This window comes from Triturus cristatus, chromosome 10 (genome assembly GCF_964204655.1).
Source record: "Triturus cristatus chromosome 10, aTriCri1.1, whole genome shotgun sequence".
Lineage (NCBI taxonomy): Eukaryota > Metazoa > Chordata > Amphibia > Caudata > Salamandridae > Triturus > Triturus cristatus.
The window spans coordinates 813,504,053-813,519,503 of record NC_140593.1 but is presented as its reverse complement, the minus strand read 5'-3'; the positions used below and the strand labels follow the sequence as shown (position 1 = coordinate 813,519,503).

Below are 15,451 nucleotides of genomic sequence, written 5' to 3'. Positions count from 1 at the left end.
CCAATCTCTTTGAGAATCAAATCACTTTTTTGGTGCTTAACCGGATAATTATACAATCAAAATGCCAGAAAAAATCCAGGGGGTCTTGATTGATAAATAGCAAACCTACTAGGGAGTTGGCATCTTTTTTTGTTTTCAGATAATTTTTTATTTGTAATTTGTACATAACGACAATACTTATGATCACACGATTGATAACAATTTCAGATAGGTATTCAGTATCTTAGCATACGACTGGAATGGGCATCAGCATTGTAAGCTATTTTTTGCTTGGCCCATCATGGTGAATGAGTCCGCTGGCGGAGGAGTCAACTAAATAAAATTTGAATTACAAGAAGGGAAACTTACTCATTCTAGATAATACTTACAGTCAAAATTGTGTTAAGTATTTTTAAGAGCGCACAGGCCTATACCGAAGGATCACTTTTGTATAGATAAACAGAGAGCCAGTGCAACCCTGTTGCAATGTTGAACTTTTGGGCAGAAGGGGAACAGGTCGAAACACCTTGTCTTATTGGATACTACCAGACCTAATCATATATAAACTTGAAAAACAAAATAGCCATTTACTTATAGCTATGAAAGAATCAACTCTGGGCATCCAACTTTTAGGTCTTATGCCAGAATTGTGCACAAACCATGGCTGCAGCGGACACAGCCCATACCTACAGTCAAACAGCGCCCTTTCTTTTGCTGCACACTTCTTTTGGGTGATGATCTTTGGCTTACAGGCAACCACTTTGTCACATCACTATTTTGAATCACAACACTGCCCGAAAAAGTTCTTAGCAATTCAAGAATTCATCTTTCTGCTTTTAGTTGCTGCTTGTAAAACCGTGCATAATCATATGAGACACTTTGTTCAAGACACTGAACACATAATATACATTTTGGGTACTAAAGTCCTGTTCTCATAGGCCTAATAGTATACTGACAGTGAAACAAACGCAATAAAATATGAAATGTGGAAACAAAGTACTTATAAGACAACATTCCAATTTAATGGCAACCACCTTAGGTCCTAAGATTAATGCAAACCTACAAGTTGCATATTGAGAGCTGTCTTCAGGTGTTACATGATTAGATCATCACCATTCAGTCTTAATCAAATGCCAAAATTCTCAGCAATGCATAGTCGAAGATGTCTCCCTATGCTTTGCACAACTAGGGTCTGACTGCATGCACCCTTACCCAAGACATAGGACTAACCAATGGCAGCTCTCTTTATTGGGGACAGATTCAATGGACGGCATTAGTGAGACATCTTTTTCCAACATAGCCTTCATCGCGTATTTTTGGCAGCACTACGTAAAGGTAATTAACTAATAATAAAGCTGATCATTGGCTAGCTCTGAATCATTAATTCTGGCACAAGAAACTATAAAAACAGCCAAACAGTTTAGCAACAACTCACCAAAAAACAAGAGTCTACGAGGGGAAAGGATTTCCCTTCTGGGGAGAGGGAGGAGGAGCTGCTTTATGCTTGTTTACAGAGTTTGACAAATATAGAAGGAAACGGGGTGCCTGAGGCTGAAGTGCAGATACCAAAAGTGGCGGTAAACACCACCGGTACTAAATTATGAGATTGACCATCATGCCATGGAAGTAGCACATATTCCTGTACTAGTAGTAAAGAAGCAGTGGATGGTTGGGTCAGGATGATGACATAAAAGTATAATTATATTGGGGCACTGAACTCGGATTTAAAGGATGCTGCAGGTCAAATTCAAGGTCTCCTCTCAGTCTGTGCTAGGTAGAGCTGGTTGAGGGTTTTTGTACTGGAGTAAACATGGGTAGAGAAGGGCAAGCGTCGAACTACTGGAGTAACAAGGGTGCTGCAGGCTTTGACAGAGAAGCACTTGAATAACTGTGCTTGAAAAATAGTACTGACATAATAAGGGGGTTGCAGGTCAGGAATACTACTGCTCTTGGAATCCCAAAGATGTTGAAAGTCTTGGACGGGCAGAAATGTGTTGGGACCGAGTACTGAAACAGGATGAACTGGTGAATACCAATGAGACTGTGCACAAGAAGCACATCATTACTGAAAGCCAGACTTCACTTTTGCAGACGCCAAAAGCTATAGGACAAAATGGACACAAACCAGCAGAACTTTAGGAAGCAGCATGCACCTCTTACCTACAGCAGCCTTTGCCGTCCCAGCATGCACCTGCAAGGCCTGACCTTTATAACTCAATGTTGCAGTAATGTTCACAATAACACCTCCATGGGCCTGCAATAAGATAGATAAACATAAGTAGTGTTAGGACGGGCTAAATAGAAGGCTAGAAGTATTAATGTAGCATTTTGGGGAAAATTTAAATGTAAATGAAGGCAGAACCCAGGCCTCCGTCTCACTTACCCAAAGAGGCTGAAAGCTCCAAATCACAACACCCATGAGTAATGGAAATGGAGACCCTCTGCCAGAATAGAGAACTCTCAAGTGGGAATGTGTGGGATCAGACATCCCAATACATATACTAGAGACTCAATGGGTTTATGATTCCCATAAGTGCAGGAATGCACAGTGAAGAAAGTTGATAAGGAGGCAGACGGCATGAGAGAATTTACACTTCACAGTAGAAGTGGACACTACCCTTACACAATGGCAGGATGTCCTACGATGCATGTAGCCTACCTGAAAGCACTTCTCGAAAAGCACCTTGGACGTGTTAAAGGTGCCCATGGTGTCGATGTCGAGCACGGTCTTGTAGGCGTTGAATGACAGAGCACTGGCTGGACACAAGAAGTTTCCTGCAGCATCTACACAGGTCAACACAATAAATTTGATTGACATCTTCTTATTTCCCTTTTTAGACAGGCGAAAACCTCTGTGGCAGTAATTACATTTACGCAGACTGAAGCAATCGGACTCTTGAAAGATATTCTCAGAAGATATTTGGAGCAATAGTGTTGTGAATCAAAATCAGATCACAAGACACCCATCTACGAGCTAGGTTGACACACAACCTCAACATCTTCCAAATCCACTCATAATTCCAAATTCCCTTAAGGCGTTTCAGCCCCTCACCCCTCTCACAATACGTACTGTTGACAAGAATATTGATGTGCCCAAACTCTGTCAGTGCCTGGTCCACAGCAGCTATGATAGTCTGAGGCTGCCGGACATCCAGAGAGAGAGGGAGGCAGCGCTGGCCGGTGGCACTCACCAACTTCTTGGCAGCCTTGGGAACAGAAAGAGTTGGGGTAAAAAACATAAAAGTATTTGAACCCTATATGAAAAGTGTTCCCTGCAATCTTGCTGGTCGAATCAATATTTACAGTTGTATGTGTGGTTTTAGGGCATAAAAAATGAAGTAAAAAGATTGTTTACTGCACTGTGTACTACTGTCACACATGTTCCTTCTGACATATCCACTGCTGTAAATGAGAAGCCGAGACAGTTTACTTAAACATTCCACATCCTATTCCACACATAACTAGGGTTTATACAATAATCAACTGCATAGTTTCACACAGACTTGTTTGCAAAAGAACTTGCATAAGCTTCGCCATAAGGATCACCAAAGTCTCTCAATAACACATACTTACTTTGACGTCACAAAGGCACTTCTCTAATCATACTACTAAAGTAAAAACGTTTATTGAAGCACATGCACTATCGAAAAGACCTGCCAGGAAACTTATGCAAATCATTTCACAAACAATTTCATTTGGATATTGCACGTTTGTTAAACATAATGCATTGCATAGGCTGAAGCAGACTTACGTGTGAATTAGCTCATAATGGGTGTTGATCAAATCAGGGTTCTAAAGATTCTCAAGGATCAGAAAAGTCAGACACATCTTGAAAGTGTTAAATCAGAGCAGAAGAATACATCAAACATTCTCTAATAAAGAAACATATATTTCTGTGGCCCAAACATCACAGTGGTACCAGAATCCAAAATTCTACTTATTAAGTCAATAACCTTGTATCTCTATTTAACACTATTTTTCAGTAAACTGGCAACCTCAAATATTTCCATTAACGTGGCCTTCGGTGTTATGTGTTCTTACGCAGTGATCCTGAAAGCTATGATAGCTTTCAGGATCTCTGCGTAACAATACATAACATCGAAGGCCACGACGCAGCAGACACTTGATGTGCCTGCTGGGTTTGCCTCAACACTTTGGTTTTGCTAATCTGCATATACTGCAAGCGTGTGCTTCTCCCAGCACTGCTGCGGCTCAGTACCCATGCTCTTGCCTACAAGCTCCCACTCAGTTTTCAGCTCGTAAACTTTATTCGGATAAACATTGTATCCATAAAAGTACAAAACAGTAAAAACAATGTAAATAACAGGAGAGGAGTAACAAATGTTAACAAGAATTTAGAATTGCAAAACACAATGTTACAAGCTCAAGGTTGTAGGTAAGATGAAAAATTCATTATCAACAATTGCAGACTTAACCATTTGTGACTTAAAAACTCAGGGATTGAGCATTGTCTTGCGTGCCCTAGTAGTAATTCTCAGAAATGTGCTTAGACGAAAAACCAGCTCTTCATCGGTCAGGGCAAGCATACTTAGATAGGCAGAATCCAAGCTAATAGGCCTGTTCTTGTTAAAAAAAAGGGTAAAGAAGCTCCTTGCTGTATTTCATGTAATATTTGCAAAAAAGCCAAAAATGTAGGGTAGATTGGCCACTAACTACCATGTCCTACACTCCAGCACACTCCACTCACTCTATTACCACTTGGCAGAACCTCCTATTTTACAGCTCCCCTTCACTTCCCTAGGCCTTTGGTGAGGGCCCAACATGTTCCCTCCATGTTCAATATCTTCTTTAAGTAACTGAAGTATCTGCTTTGGTTGTAAACTTCTTTATCCTAATCTGCATATGCATGCTTTTAGGCTTGCCTGACCCATCCCTCAATCTTACCGCTGCCAGTCCCCTTCCTCGCATCACAAAATACAACCAGGTGTTACCTTTGCTCTGACTCTTCAATCTGAACACTGCCCCCCCCCCCCCCCCCCCAAGAGGTCTGGCTTTAAAGGAATATTTTATGGTAATGTGAAGCAGTACTAGTAAATGGCATGAGAAGCATATGTATTTGTGTGGAAATGAAGAACTGTAGCATAATATTGGTATAAATTCAAAGGTAAGATGCCAGTCGCACTGTCAAGCTAAGCCTCAACATCCATGTAGGTCATTGACTGCCTTCAGCCATTTGTGATGCCGCCAGAGAAAGAACACCATAAATGAGCTAGTTATCTAAGACACTTTAATAGTTTTACAATGTCATGTGTGTGCCCCTAAAAGTTCAAGCTCAGGCAGCTGGATAAATGAACAAAATGATCACAGTTGTGTAGTGGGCAAGCATGTACCCCTGGCTCCCAAACATGTGAGTGGAGCCAAAGCCCCTCTCTAGTGATGCTCACATAATTCTCCGGTGACAGTTCCACTGCCAAGCCAGACCACAAAAAAAGGGGTAGCCCACATTGTTGCTTTTCCCACGTCTATTTATTACTTTAGATGCATAATTGCGATAGGGCCCAACACTCTCAAGGTTCTCTGCTGAATCCAGGGTTCGGCACCGTACCCTACTCTGGAGAGCCTACCATTTTCACATTCGATATAACCAGGGCAAAATGTCTCGACTTTACCTCTGGTCCAACAGAGTGCATTACCCTCTCCTTCTTAGAACTGTCCTTTTCAGACCCAGTACAGGAGGATAAAGCACCCATCCGGATGCAATGTAGCTCTACTGCTCCCTTGGTACCCAGTCTGAGCACAGCGCAAGACCAGCTTCCTCTGAAGAAATCCGTGCCCATTTTATATGTGCTATTAACCGGGCACAGCACCAGGTGCTTATGAGGAGCACCCTGACATTTTTTATGTCCAGAACAATATGCAGCAATTTCCTCTCTAAGGCGTGCTTTTTCACATAAAACTCACAGCATCACAAGGGAGCAACATTTGCCATGCTACCACTCGTAGAACTTGGCAGACTTGTATCTCCAGAATTAGCAAAATTCAGCACCCTATCCTTCAAGTCAGGTCCTGCCTTTTAGGGTCATACATCAATGGCCAAAGTCCCTGGCCTTTTAAAAGGGACTCCCAGCCTTTTTAAGCCTAGTGTAAACAAAAATGAGATTTGCTTTTAAATAGTAGATCTTGGACTATACAAAGTGCTATGCTTCAGAAAACTGGGAGACGACTATGGTGTTTCTGCACTGTGGAATGGAACCCAGATGGAATGTGCACAGATGTACAGTAACTGGTTCTGGCTCCATTCAAGGAAATTATTTACATGCCCGACCATGATCATGTATGGCGATTGTTTTATTGCTATGTTGTCATGTCCAGTACATTGTATTCTAAGGTCAACAAAAGTAATATTTTTTGTAAAGATATTTACAGTAATCACATTCAAAGTGAAATAACATGTCTATGGGATGCAGGCCAGGGATAGCCATATCACTGTGAAATGTAATGTAAAGATACAAGTTCAAGAGTTGGAAATTGCACCAACATGGAAGATATTCACATGACCAAAAGCCTTCTCAAACAGCTATACAAATATTCTTGTACTTCACACTAATGCACAGTGGGGAGGTAAATGACCTTAATGTATGTGACTGGTCTCCTTATTAACAGAGGACTACCACACCTTCCAAACAACTAATACCTGCCCTAGTTGGAAACCAAGCTTCAAAGAACACTAATAATTATAAACAATTTTAATTGTTTGTAAAAGTATGTTTTCTAGTTATGCCCCAATAATGTATCAAAATCACCTTGTAACTTGGAGCAAAATTGGTCAGTTTTTCACTAAGGAACTGACAGGTCCGAAGGACATCATTAAGGCTAACCAGTCAACAAAAGGGGAGGGATCGGGGTCAGGAAGCTGGAAACTGAAGGCCAGTGTGTCAGACTAGGGCCTTCTGGATGGCATCCCCCCATGCCTCAAAGGACAAGAATGGTCATTTCAACCTCAAGCATTCTGCACTTTTCAGATGCGGACTGTGAGAAATGTAGTAATTACCTGCTCTGCAAGGAAAGTCACAAAACATTCCAAATATAGGAGGAGCCCCAGAGCATTCATGGATTCAAACCCCATCAAGAAAGGCTGAATTAGGATTGTGAGTGTCTCAATCAAACTCATAGAAATACATACAGCGCAAGAGGTGAGTGATATTCAATCAAAGCAGTTCCAGGAATAGTGGTCAGAAAACAAAAGGAGTAAAAAAGTAAGTAATGATAACACTACCAGCTAAGCACAGATCCACTTCGACTGTGCATTCGAAGGCTTCTGAAGATGCGTCACAATCACATCTTCATTGTAATCTCTCCGTCTCACTCAGTTCACATTCTCTGGGGTATGTGTACACTCACCTCAGACACCCGTTGCAGGTTCCTGCTGGCAATAACGGTGTGGCAGCCATGCCTAGAAGAATCAGAGCAAAAAAAAGCATCATATAAGAGTGTCACTGTGGCAGCCCACTGTTCGCAATATGCTTTCCTGTCTTACAAAGTTCTGTATGTCTTCACTATGCAGAGAATGCACACTTATCTCTACCCAACAGGTTGCCTCCACAGATGTGATAACCATCACATGCGTTGGTTAACCGGTCAAGAAACCAATGGCATTGGGCAAAAACGATCTGATAATACACCAAATTTGGATACCCAATGTTTCAAGACACAACATACATTTTCAACACACACAATATTTAGCAGCAGCTCAATAACATCCTATAAATATGGTGTAACCAGTTCCCAGGTAAATTTGTAATTCTCTACCACCACCATACTATGCCACATTATGTTGGCATCTCTTCTGCTTCCCAGTGGTGCCACAGGGTAAACTGTATGGGTCCCCAAAATCATAAGTCACCAAGGTCATCTGAGCTCTGCCACAATCAATGATGTACTAACATTGAAGTATGTTCAATACAGCTGTGGGTTAATCGCAACACTGGAAAAGGAAATGTACGTCAAGATTATGGCATTTATCCTTACATGTATTGTGTGACAGCTATGCACAATACCGATACTGGGACACACTGGAGTATTGCAGGTCATGATGTATTCAAGCATATGCAAGAATCTTGTTGGGTCACAGTTCTGGCACTGGGGGCTCTGCTGCTCAGAATGAATGTGTGTGTGCCGCACATATTGAGGTCTTTTTTGAAATGCAGTAGGACTGAATTGTTGGAACAGAGAGATGTTGCATGTATGGAGTCATTGCTGGATCTATTGGACACACTGCGTACTGCCCCAATAATTATGGCAACAGCTCACCAAGTATACAAATGCAATGCTTTACCTCATGAAGATCTCAGCAATGCGAAACCCAATCCCTGAACCTCCACCTGTGATGAACGCCACTTGGTCCCTATTGAGAGGGAAAAGAAAAAAGTAAGAGTTATTAACTTCACAAACAGGCTGCTTGGGGTCTTCAGGCCTTTTTTCTGCCGGTTTCTAACTTTCTGTGCTTCTAACTCAAATACAGTAAGGTGTTTCACCGAAACTGGGACAGGTATCCAAGAAGGACTTTCACTATAGCAAGATAGAAAAGCATGAATTTACAAGGCAATGGGATTAGTGGGTCTGATGAGAGAAGTCGTTCTCCCATGCTCTTCATCTGGAGGAGCAGCTGTGTCTGCAGCTCACTTTGATCTGCAGAAGCCTTCATCTCAAAATGTATTGCTGGTTTTAACCTATGACCTGGTACTGTGTGTTACGGCAGTTCAGTGATGGCATTTCACAACCTTTATTAACTGTACAAGAGTTTGAAACATGCACTTGATGAATCATTTATGTGGACAGCTGAATTCTTCAGATTACATCAGAGGACTAAACAAAGCCTAGAAAGTGGAATTCAAACAACCTTGTAAAATGCTAATCCAATAAAGGAAACAACGGTGCATCTAGAACACCCATTTGGAGTGAGTAAGTGCACTCAACGGGTGGATGGTATCTACTATGCTCTCAACATTGAACACCCCGGCTTTTCTACTACACTTTTCTACTAACTTCACTACAGTGGCTAAGAACCTCAGAGTGAAGTTTGACAACAACCTGCCCTTCAAATCAGAGGTGGTGAGCATAGTTGGGACCCGTTTTGGCCTTCTCCGGTTCCTGAGGAAGTTCTTCTTCTTTCTTCCGGCTCCTTGCCAGAAGGTGGTAGTCTACGCCCTCATACGTCCCGGCTGGAATATGCCAATGCATTATACTGGGGTCTCCTTTTACATCAACTTAAAAGACTCCAGTTGGTGCAGAATGCTGCAGTCAAGCTCCTGCTTAACATCCCGAGGAACATCTCTGTCCCGGTCCATCTTAAGAAGTTACATTGGCTTCCCATCCGGGCAAGAGTGTAGTTCAAGGGACTGGTGCTAGCCAATAAAGCCTTTTATGGACTAGGCCCTAAATAGCTAACTTGGCGGCTTCCTCGTTATCACCCATCCAGAACTCTACGCTCTACTGATGCACTGCTGGCAGTAGTGCCTAAGTCGAAGAGATGAGGAGGCACCTCCTGCTCTGGGTACTGCCAGCTGGAATGCTCTTCCCCTGCACCTTTGTGCCATTAAGTATGCAGGCTCCTCTTTTAAACATAGCCTGAAAGCCTGTTTTTGTAATGATGCCTTTTAGATTATGTCCTTCTCTTGTGAGATCAGCGGTTAACGAACCTGTAGCGCCGGGACACTATTGAGTAGCCGTGCGCTTTATAAGCCCTTTTGATTTTCTAACATCCGACAAATAGACTGCAGACTAGTGAGAACAAACATGGATTTTTTTTTTGCGGCTCACCGATTTCTTTAACCTTCATTGACAATCATAAGGATTCTTAGAGTACGACTGGCCATGTTTCTTGGCCAGAGACACTTGTCAGTTGCAGGTGAAAAAGTACTAGGTCAGGGAACCACTTACTTGAGGATGCCAGGGCTGAACAGGTAACTGTAGCTGGAGAGGCAGTCATCAGTGTCAACATCCTCAGGAGGCTGGGTCGGGGAGGGTGTCTGCAACATGGCGACTCCTGCCTGAAAGAGTGAAAAACACCTGAGTGACCATCATTACACCCATAAACTCCTCCATCTGTATGTATGTGTCCTAGATCCACACTAGCAAACTTTTTGAATTCGCTTTATGGCATATGGTTAGCAGTGCCTTAATGTAACAATCAAGAATAGAGGAGGCGAGTATGCAGTGGCACCGTCACAGTCTGGCAGCTCCCTGCTATTAATATGGAGATCATGGCACAGATATGTCTTCTGAGTTAGAGGGCCAGCAGAATCTAAACCACTGCTGTGGACTCAATTCTGTTATTCATGCAAATTATTACTACCAAGAAGGCAGTGGCCGCAATTGTGCCACAAAGGAATCTGAGTGGATCTCATTTTAAAGAACTGAGGAATGGGGTAGAGTGAATCTCATTCGACACACTTAAGGAAAATAAACAGTGACTCTTGTACATAAAAAGTGAAAGAGAAAATGAATCTGAAAAATTAAGATATGATGGAATCAGCACTAACATTAATAAAGAGCTCCTCGGAAAAACACAAAGCAGCCTTGACATACAATACCAAGCTATAAAGAACTTGCTCATAAACTTAACCATGGTAGGTAACTAGCCGCCACAGAGAGAGTTCCATCTCCTCCACGGTCAGCTTTCACACAGCTCTAAAAAGTTAAAGAGTTTGTCTTGTTCTAGACTTGACCTAAAGTTCTTGGATGCTGTTGGTGCAGTGATAAATAAAAGCCCAATGTTACAGATCAAAGAAATGCCATCTATCGAGTCTAGGCTTGCCACCTACAAACACTGGATCACTGTAAGTGTGCAGCCTTTTCTCTTTCAGCTCCTGAAGTCCCTATTGCTTAGGAGCATTTAGGGCCTGATTTAGGGCTTGGTGGACAGAATAAACTCAGACAGGGTGGCAGAGGACTTTACGCCCACAACCCTGCCTTTACTCCGCTCGCACATTTAGAGATATCCACAGGCTCAACAGACATTATACATTGGCAGGATCCGCCCTCATGGCGGTTCCAGTCAATGTAGGAAAAGTTTGACAGGCGGCCTGTCAAACAAGACGGCCACAGTCAAACTTTTTTTGATTTTTCAAAAACAAATTCCCAAAGCGCAAGTTCGTTTTTGAAAAATAATAAGACTAACGATCCCCACATCATGTGAGTATTCTCCCATGGTTTGAGAGTCGTGATTCTTTTTTCCGGTTCCTCACCACCAGGATACACCTTTCCCCACCCTCTAAATTCGACAGGAGGACCACGAGTTTGGCGGAGAGGACACTCCATCTTGACAGCGCACTCTATCCCCGTCACTCCAGATCATCCCCTCAGACTTCAGTCAGGGATTTATGGCGTACAGTGCAACCTAGTGCCTTTCCTGGAATAGATACGTTTCAGCAATAATTTGATCAAATTCTCTGCAGTGGCCATTGCTGGGTGCCCAGAAAATAGGGAAAACAACTACACCCTTGTTGTCCAAGCAGGATCTAACATCCCAAGACGTATACAAGACAATGCTCGTACACCACTTAAGGTACATTTAAACACCTAAAGTGGTTTATAAAAGTTAGTCAGTCAGATCCTCGAGATAGAATAATTCCATGTATTTTACTTGTTTGAAATCAATTTTTTTTAATACATCTGCACAACAATTCACTTTTGATGCCGCTTTCACACACAATTCACGTTTTCACCCTATTCATGGGTCCCATATTTAAACTGAGACGGTGTGAATGACTACTGGGAATGCAGGACTGGATTGGCACTTTACCCCTAATCTAAACATACGTGTTAAGTGGAGGCACTACAAACACGATATGGTAATGCACTTACTTTAGAATGCCAGTGCATCCTCTAGTTTTCATGTGGCTGATCTGGCAACATTCCCAGTCTGCTTACTGTCACATAATGCAACCAGGAAGAACGTATGAGCAGGCTTAAAAAAAAAAATGTCGCTCGCTCAGCTTGTCCGCAAGAATTGTTGTGTTGGTTTTGTATCACAGCAATTGGATATAGAGAACAGCACATTCCATTTATGCTAATCAGTGAAAAATCTAAAGTGTGACACTTGGTGGATCATAAAGCATGGCTAATGAAGATCTGAGAGTTCTTGTTAAACTTTGGACTCAAAAGCAGTTGTGCTCATCTATTAAATTAAGTATTTTTGCAACATGTGCGAACTCTTGTAATCAGCTGGATTTCATCACTACTTACACAACCAGCATAAGTGACATAAGATTTGGTAGCAAACTTTTAAGGTTTTGACCTTCCCCCTGCGGCCCGAGTCTGATCCACTGGTGCAGGTTATATATTCCCTCTTACTATGTGATTTGGCACCTGGTGCTGCTAACATGGATCTATGCACAACAGCTTTCACTGCATTACAGCAATATGCATTATATATGTTAATGGTGGGTTTACCCCCTCTGGGTCCCTTCTTTATACAACCACGAGGTAGTCCTAAGAAAACACCTTTAAGTGTCCCAGTACAACACCTTCTCGACTACTCCATCTAATGAGAGGGAAGAGGGGCACATACAGAAAAACTATCAATCGCAAAGTATATAAGAACCAACTAGCTGACAAACAAGCATTTGCAATGCAATAGGTCTCACATTAGTCACATTTTGAGGTATTGCAGTTGGGAATAGCAATGTTGAATATGTATGAGTTCGCAATCAACCCTTGGCAGGGATCCTGAAAAAAAGACATAAGCAAAGCAAATACATTCCAGACAAAGTAAACTGCAGCATTTTGTGGGTTCTTTAGAGGGGAGGGCAGGAGAGAGTGGATGGGAAAGAGAGGAAGAAGGAAGGGGACGGATCGGTAGACAGTGAAGGGGCAGATAGACGGGAAAGAAAAATACCAAACAGCTTCCTTGTGTCCAACATTGCAGTGAACCAAAGACCTGGAGGCGGTAAGGAAAGAAACTTTGTGCTGTCCATTTACTGAAATTTTAAATGCAATTCTCCTCTACCCGGGAGTGCCTCATTTTCACCTGTCCTTTTTGTGGGCTTGATAGTTTAATAATTGAATTTTTTATCTGCCCACGACTGCTTCTATTTACCGGTTTCATTATGGGCTTTGTAGTTCAAAATCTACTGTTTAATCTGCCCATGACTGTCTAATTTTAAATTGTTTGTTTGTGGTCTTTGCAGCTGCACATTTGCTGTTTGACCTGCCTGTGACTGCTTGATTTTGTCTCCTAGTGTCCCTGCTAATCTGTGCTCAGGCCTGTGTATAAGCAATCCACCCCAACTCTCTTTTGTCTTAGCAAGTAAGTGAAACAAGATTTTTTTAACCCCCCCCCCCTCCCCAAGAAAACAACATACTAAACCCAAGCCGAATGTGATCTTGGACTGCAGTAATCTGCTCTTAGTCAGTAGCGGCTACTACCAATCAGTAATGGTGAGGTGGGGGATGATGATGGGAGAGAAAAAAATGACAAATTAAAAAAAACCCTTAGCCGCCTCTCCTCCAACCTCTTCTTTCTGTCTCCGCCAGCAGCAGGAAGCAGCAAGGAGCACCTGGGCTCCAGGCTCCCCATAGCCAATCACAACGCTGCAAGGCAGCGTTTTGATTGGTCTTGGCACCGAACCACAGCGCTCAGACGGGGACTGGGAGGCTTTGCATGTTACACATCAGGCTGTGCAAAGCAAGCCTGGTGCCGAAGATGCAAAGTGCGCCCGAGAGGCCCGGACAAGCAGACATGCGTACTTAAGGAGTGCAGACCACTCCTCTCCTTGTTCTGGCCAGTCCCGTTCCGAGAGCCACTAATTTTAATAGGAAAAATAAAATGATAATAACTATATGTTAGTATCATTTTATTTTCCCTTTTGAGCTGTGGGGTCATACTCCTCCACCTTAGTTGAGGAGCCACCATTGCTGTTAGTGTTTTTAAACTGTGTATGGAAAGTGATTGTAGCACTCGTTTTTTGGCTAGGAGAGTGAGTCGTTTAAGTGTTGAAATAGTAGTTTTGTTGGAGGCCTAGTTTAGGCCCTTACCTGCAGAACTCCAAAGTGTGGATTGAGCCTGTCTGTCTACTGGGCAATTCTGAATTGAGGAGCAGATCCCAGCCCCCTGCCAAGCAGCCTGTGCCTCAGGTCACACTCACCTTATATAAGCTGCTATTGGACATTACATCTGTGCACTGATTGGTGGCTGTATCTGGTGTTTCTATTGGGCTTAGAGCTTGTGTTCTGATTGGATGATAAGTCTAGGGTTCTGACTTGCCCCTGGGTCAGTGATTCTATTGTATATAGGGCTTAGGGTTAGAGTTTTGATTGGTGGATAGGTTTAGGGATTTTTGTTTGGTTTCTAGGGCTAGGGTTTCTATTGGACCTAGGGCTTAGGGTTTCTGATTGGCTGTGGTCTACTATTAGTTCTAGGGCTTAGGGCTAGTGTTCTGATTGGTTCGGGTTAGGACTCCCATTGGCTGAAGGGGTCATCTGATCACTAGGGCTATATAAGGTTAGGATGTCTCAGCCTGGGCATTGAGGACAAGGGCAGCTACCTGTTTGCGCCTGTTCGAGACTGGTCGGGCCTAGGGCCAGAGATGCTGTCCATTTTCTCCCTCACCACAATCCATCCTACCCCATCCACAACCAGATTATCACACTCACAGCAAATGTACTCTACTCATTTACCACAGACTAATCCCACATAACTGTAAACGTCTCAGCACCCACTACAAAACCCCACAAACCACACCTTTGCAAACCTCTACCCCAAATACTACACACTTGCACCTTCACTTACACATAAAACACCACTCTATGCTATACTGCTAACCAATCCACTCACCACAAACATAACCCAAATTCACACCATACATAACTATATCCCATTCAGACACACACTGCCTGCTCTAGTCACTCCTAACAGACCCCTTTCTGTCACCAATAAACCTATACTCAGCCTTCCATCTTTTCTTCCAACACCACACTCCTCTTCTTTTTACTACAATAACACAACCACACAACACTGATGCAGGACACATATTACCTCTTTTAGCAATCCAATCTAAAACAAACACTCCTAACTCTTTTCCGTTCCCTCTCACACACCACATACAATCTTTTCCAAAACACATCAACACCCCTTTTACCTTGGAGCTTCCGCTTGCCAACAATACTTTACATACAAAGTCCTCTCAATAACCATATACATCATCACCTCTCACTACTCCTCAAAATCAAAACATAACACACACACACAAGCACAATAAAATCTCACAAACACACAACACCTCATAATACTTTCTGTCACAAACTAGAATCATACACCCACTCCCACCTTCCCAAGTACACTAATACACCCCCTAAACCAACTCTACTGCCAAGCTCTCTCTCTTCCCCCCACATAAGAAATATACAGCAACACTTTCAAATACAGACAATTTCATTTGGAGCTGTGCAGATTACCGTAGCTTCGGATACATTCAAATATTTGGGAATCCAGGTGTATAGGGACCAGTGG

General features: G+C 42.7%; 1 protein-coding gene across 4 annotated transcripts in view; it reads right to left on the bottom strand.

Moving 5' to 3' along the window:
- The window catches only part of DECR2 (2,4-dienoyl-CoA reductase 2), an 84,139-nt gene that overhangs the window by 27,240 nt on the left and 41,448 nt on the right, over window positions 1–15,451 (bottom strand). For all 4 annotated transcript variants that reach the window (XM_085628389.1, XM_085628388.1, XM_085628387.1 and 1 more), the window contains exons 2-7: window positions 9,880–9,989; window positions 8,276–8,344; window positions 7,342–7,393; window positions 3,050–3,185; window positions 2,639–2,763; window positions 2,140–2,233 (exon numbers count right to left, since the gene is read on the bottom strand). In XM_085628389.1, the coding sequence (XP_085484515.1) occupies window positions 2,140–2,233; window positions 2,639–2,763; window positions 3,050–3,185; window positions 7,342–7,393; window positions 8,276–8,344; window positions 9,880–9,989 (586 nt within the window). The remainder of the gene's footprint in view (window positions 1–2,139; window positions 2,234–2,638; window positions 2,764–3,049; window positions 3,186–7,341; window positions 7,394–8,275; window positions 8,345–9,879; window positions 9,990–15,451) is intronic.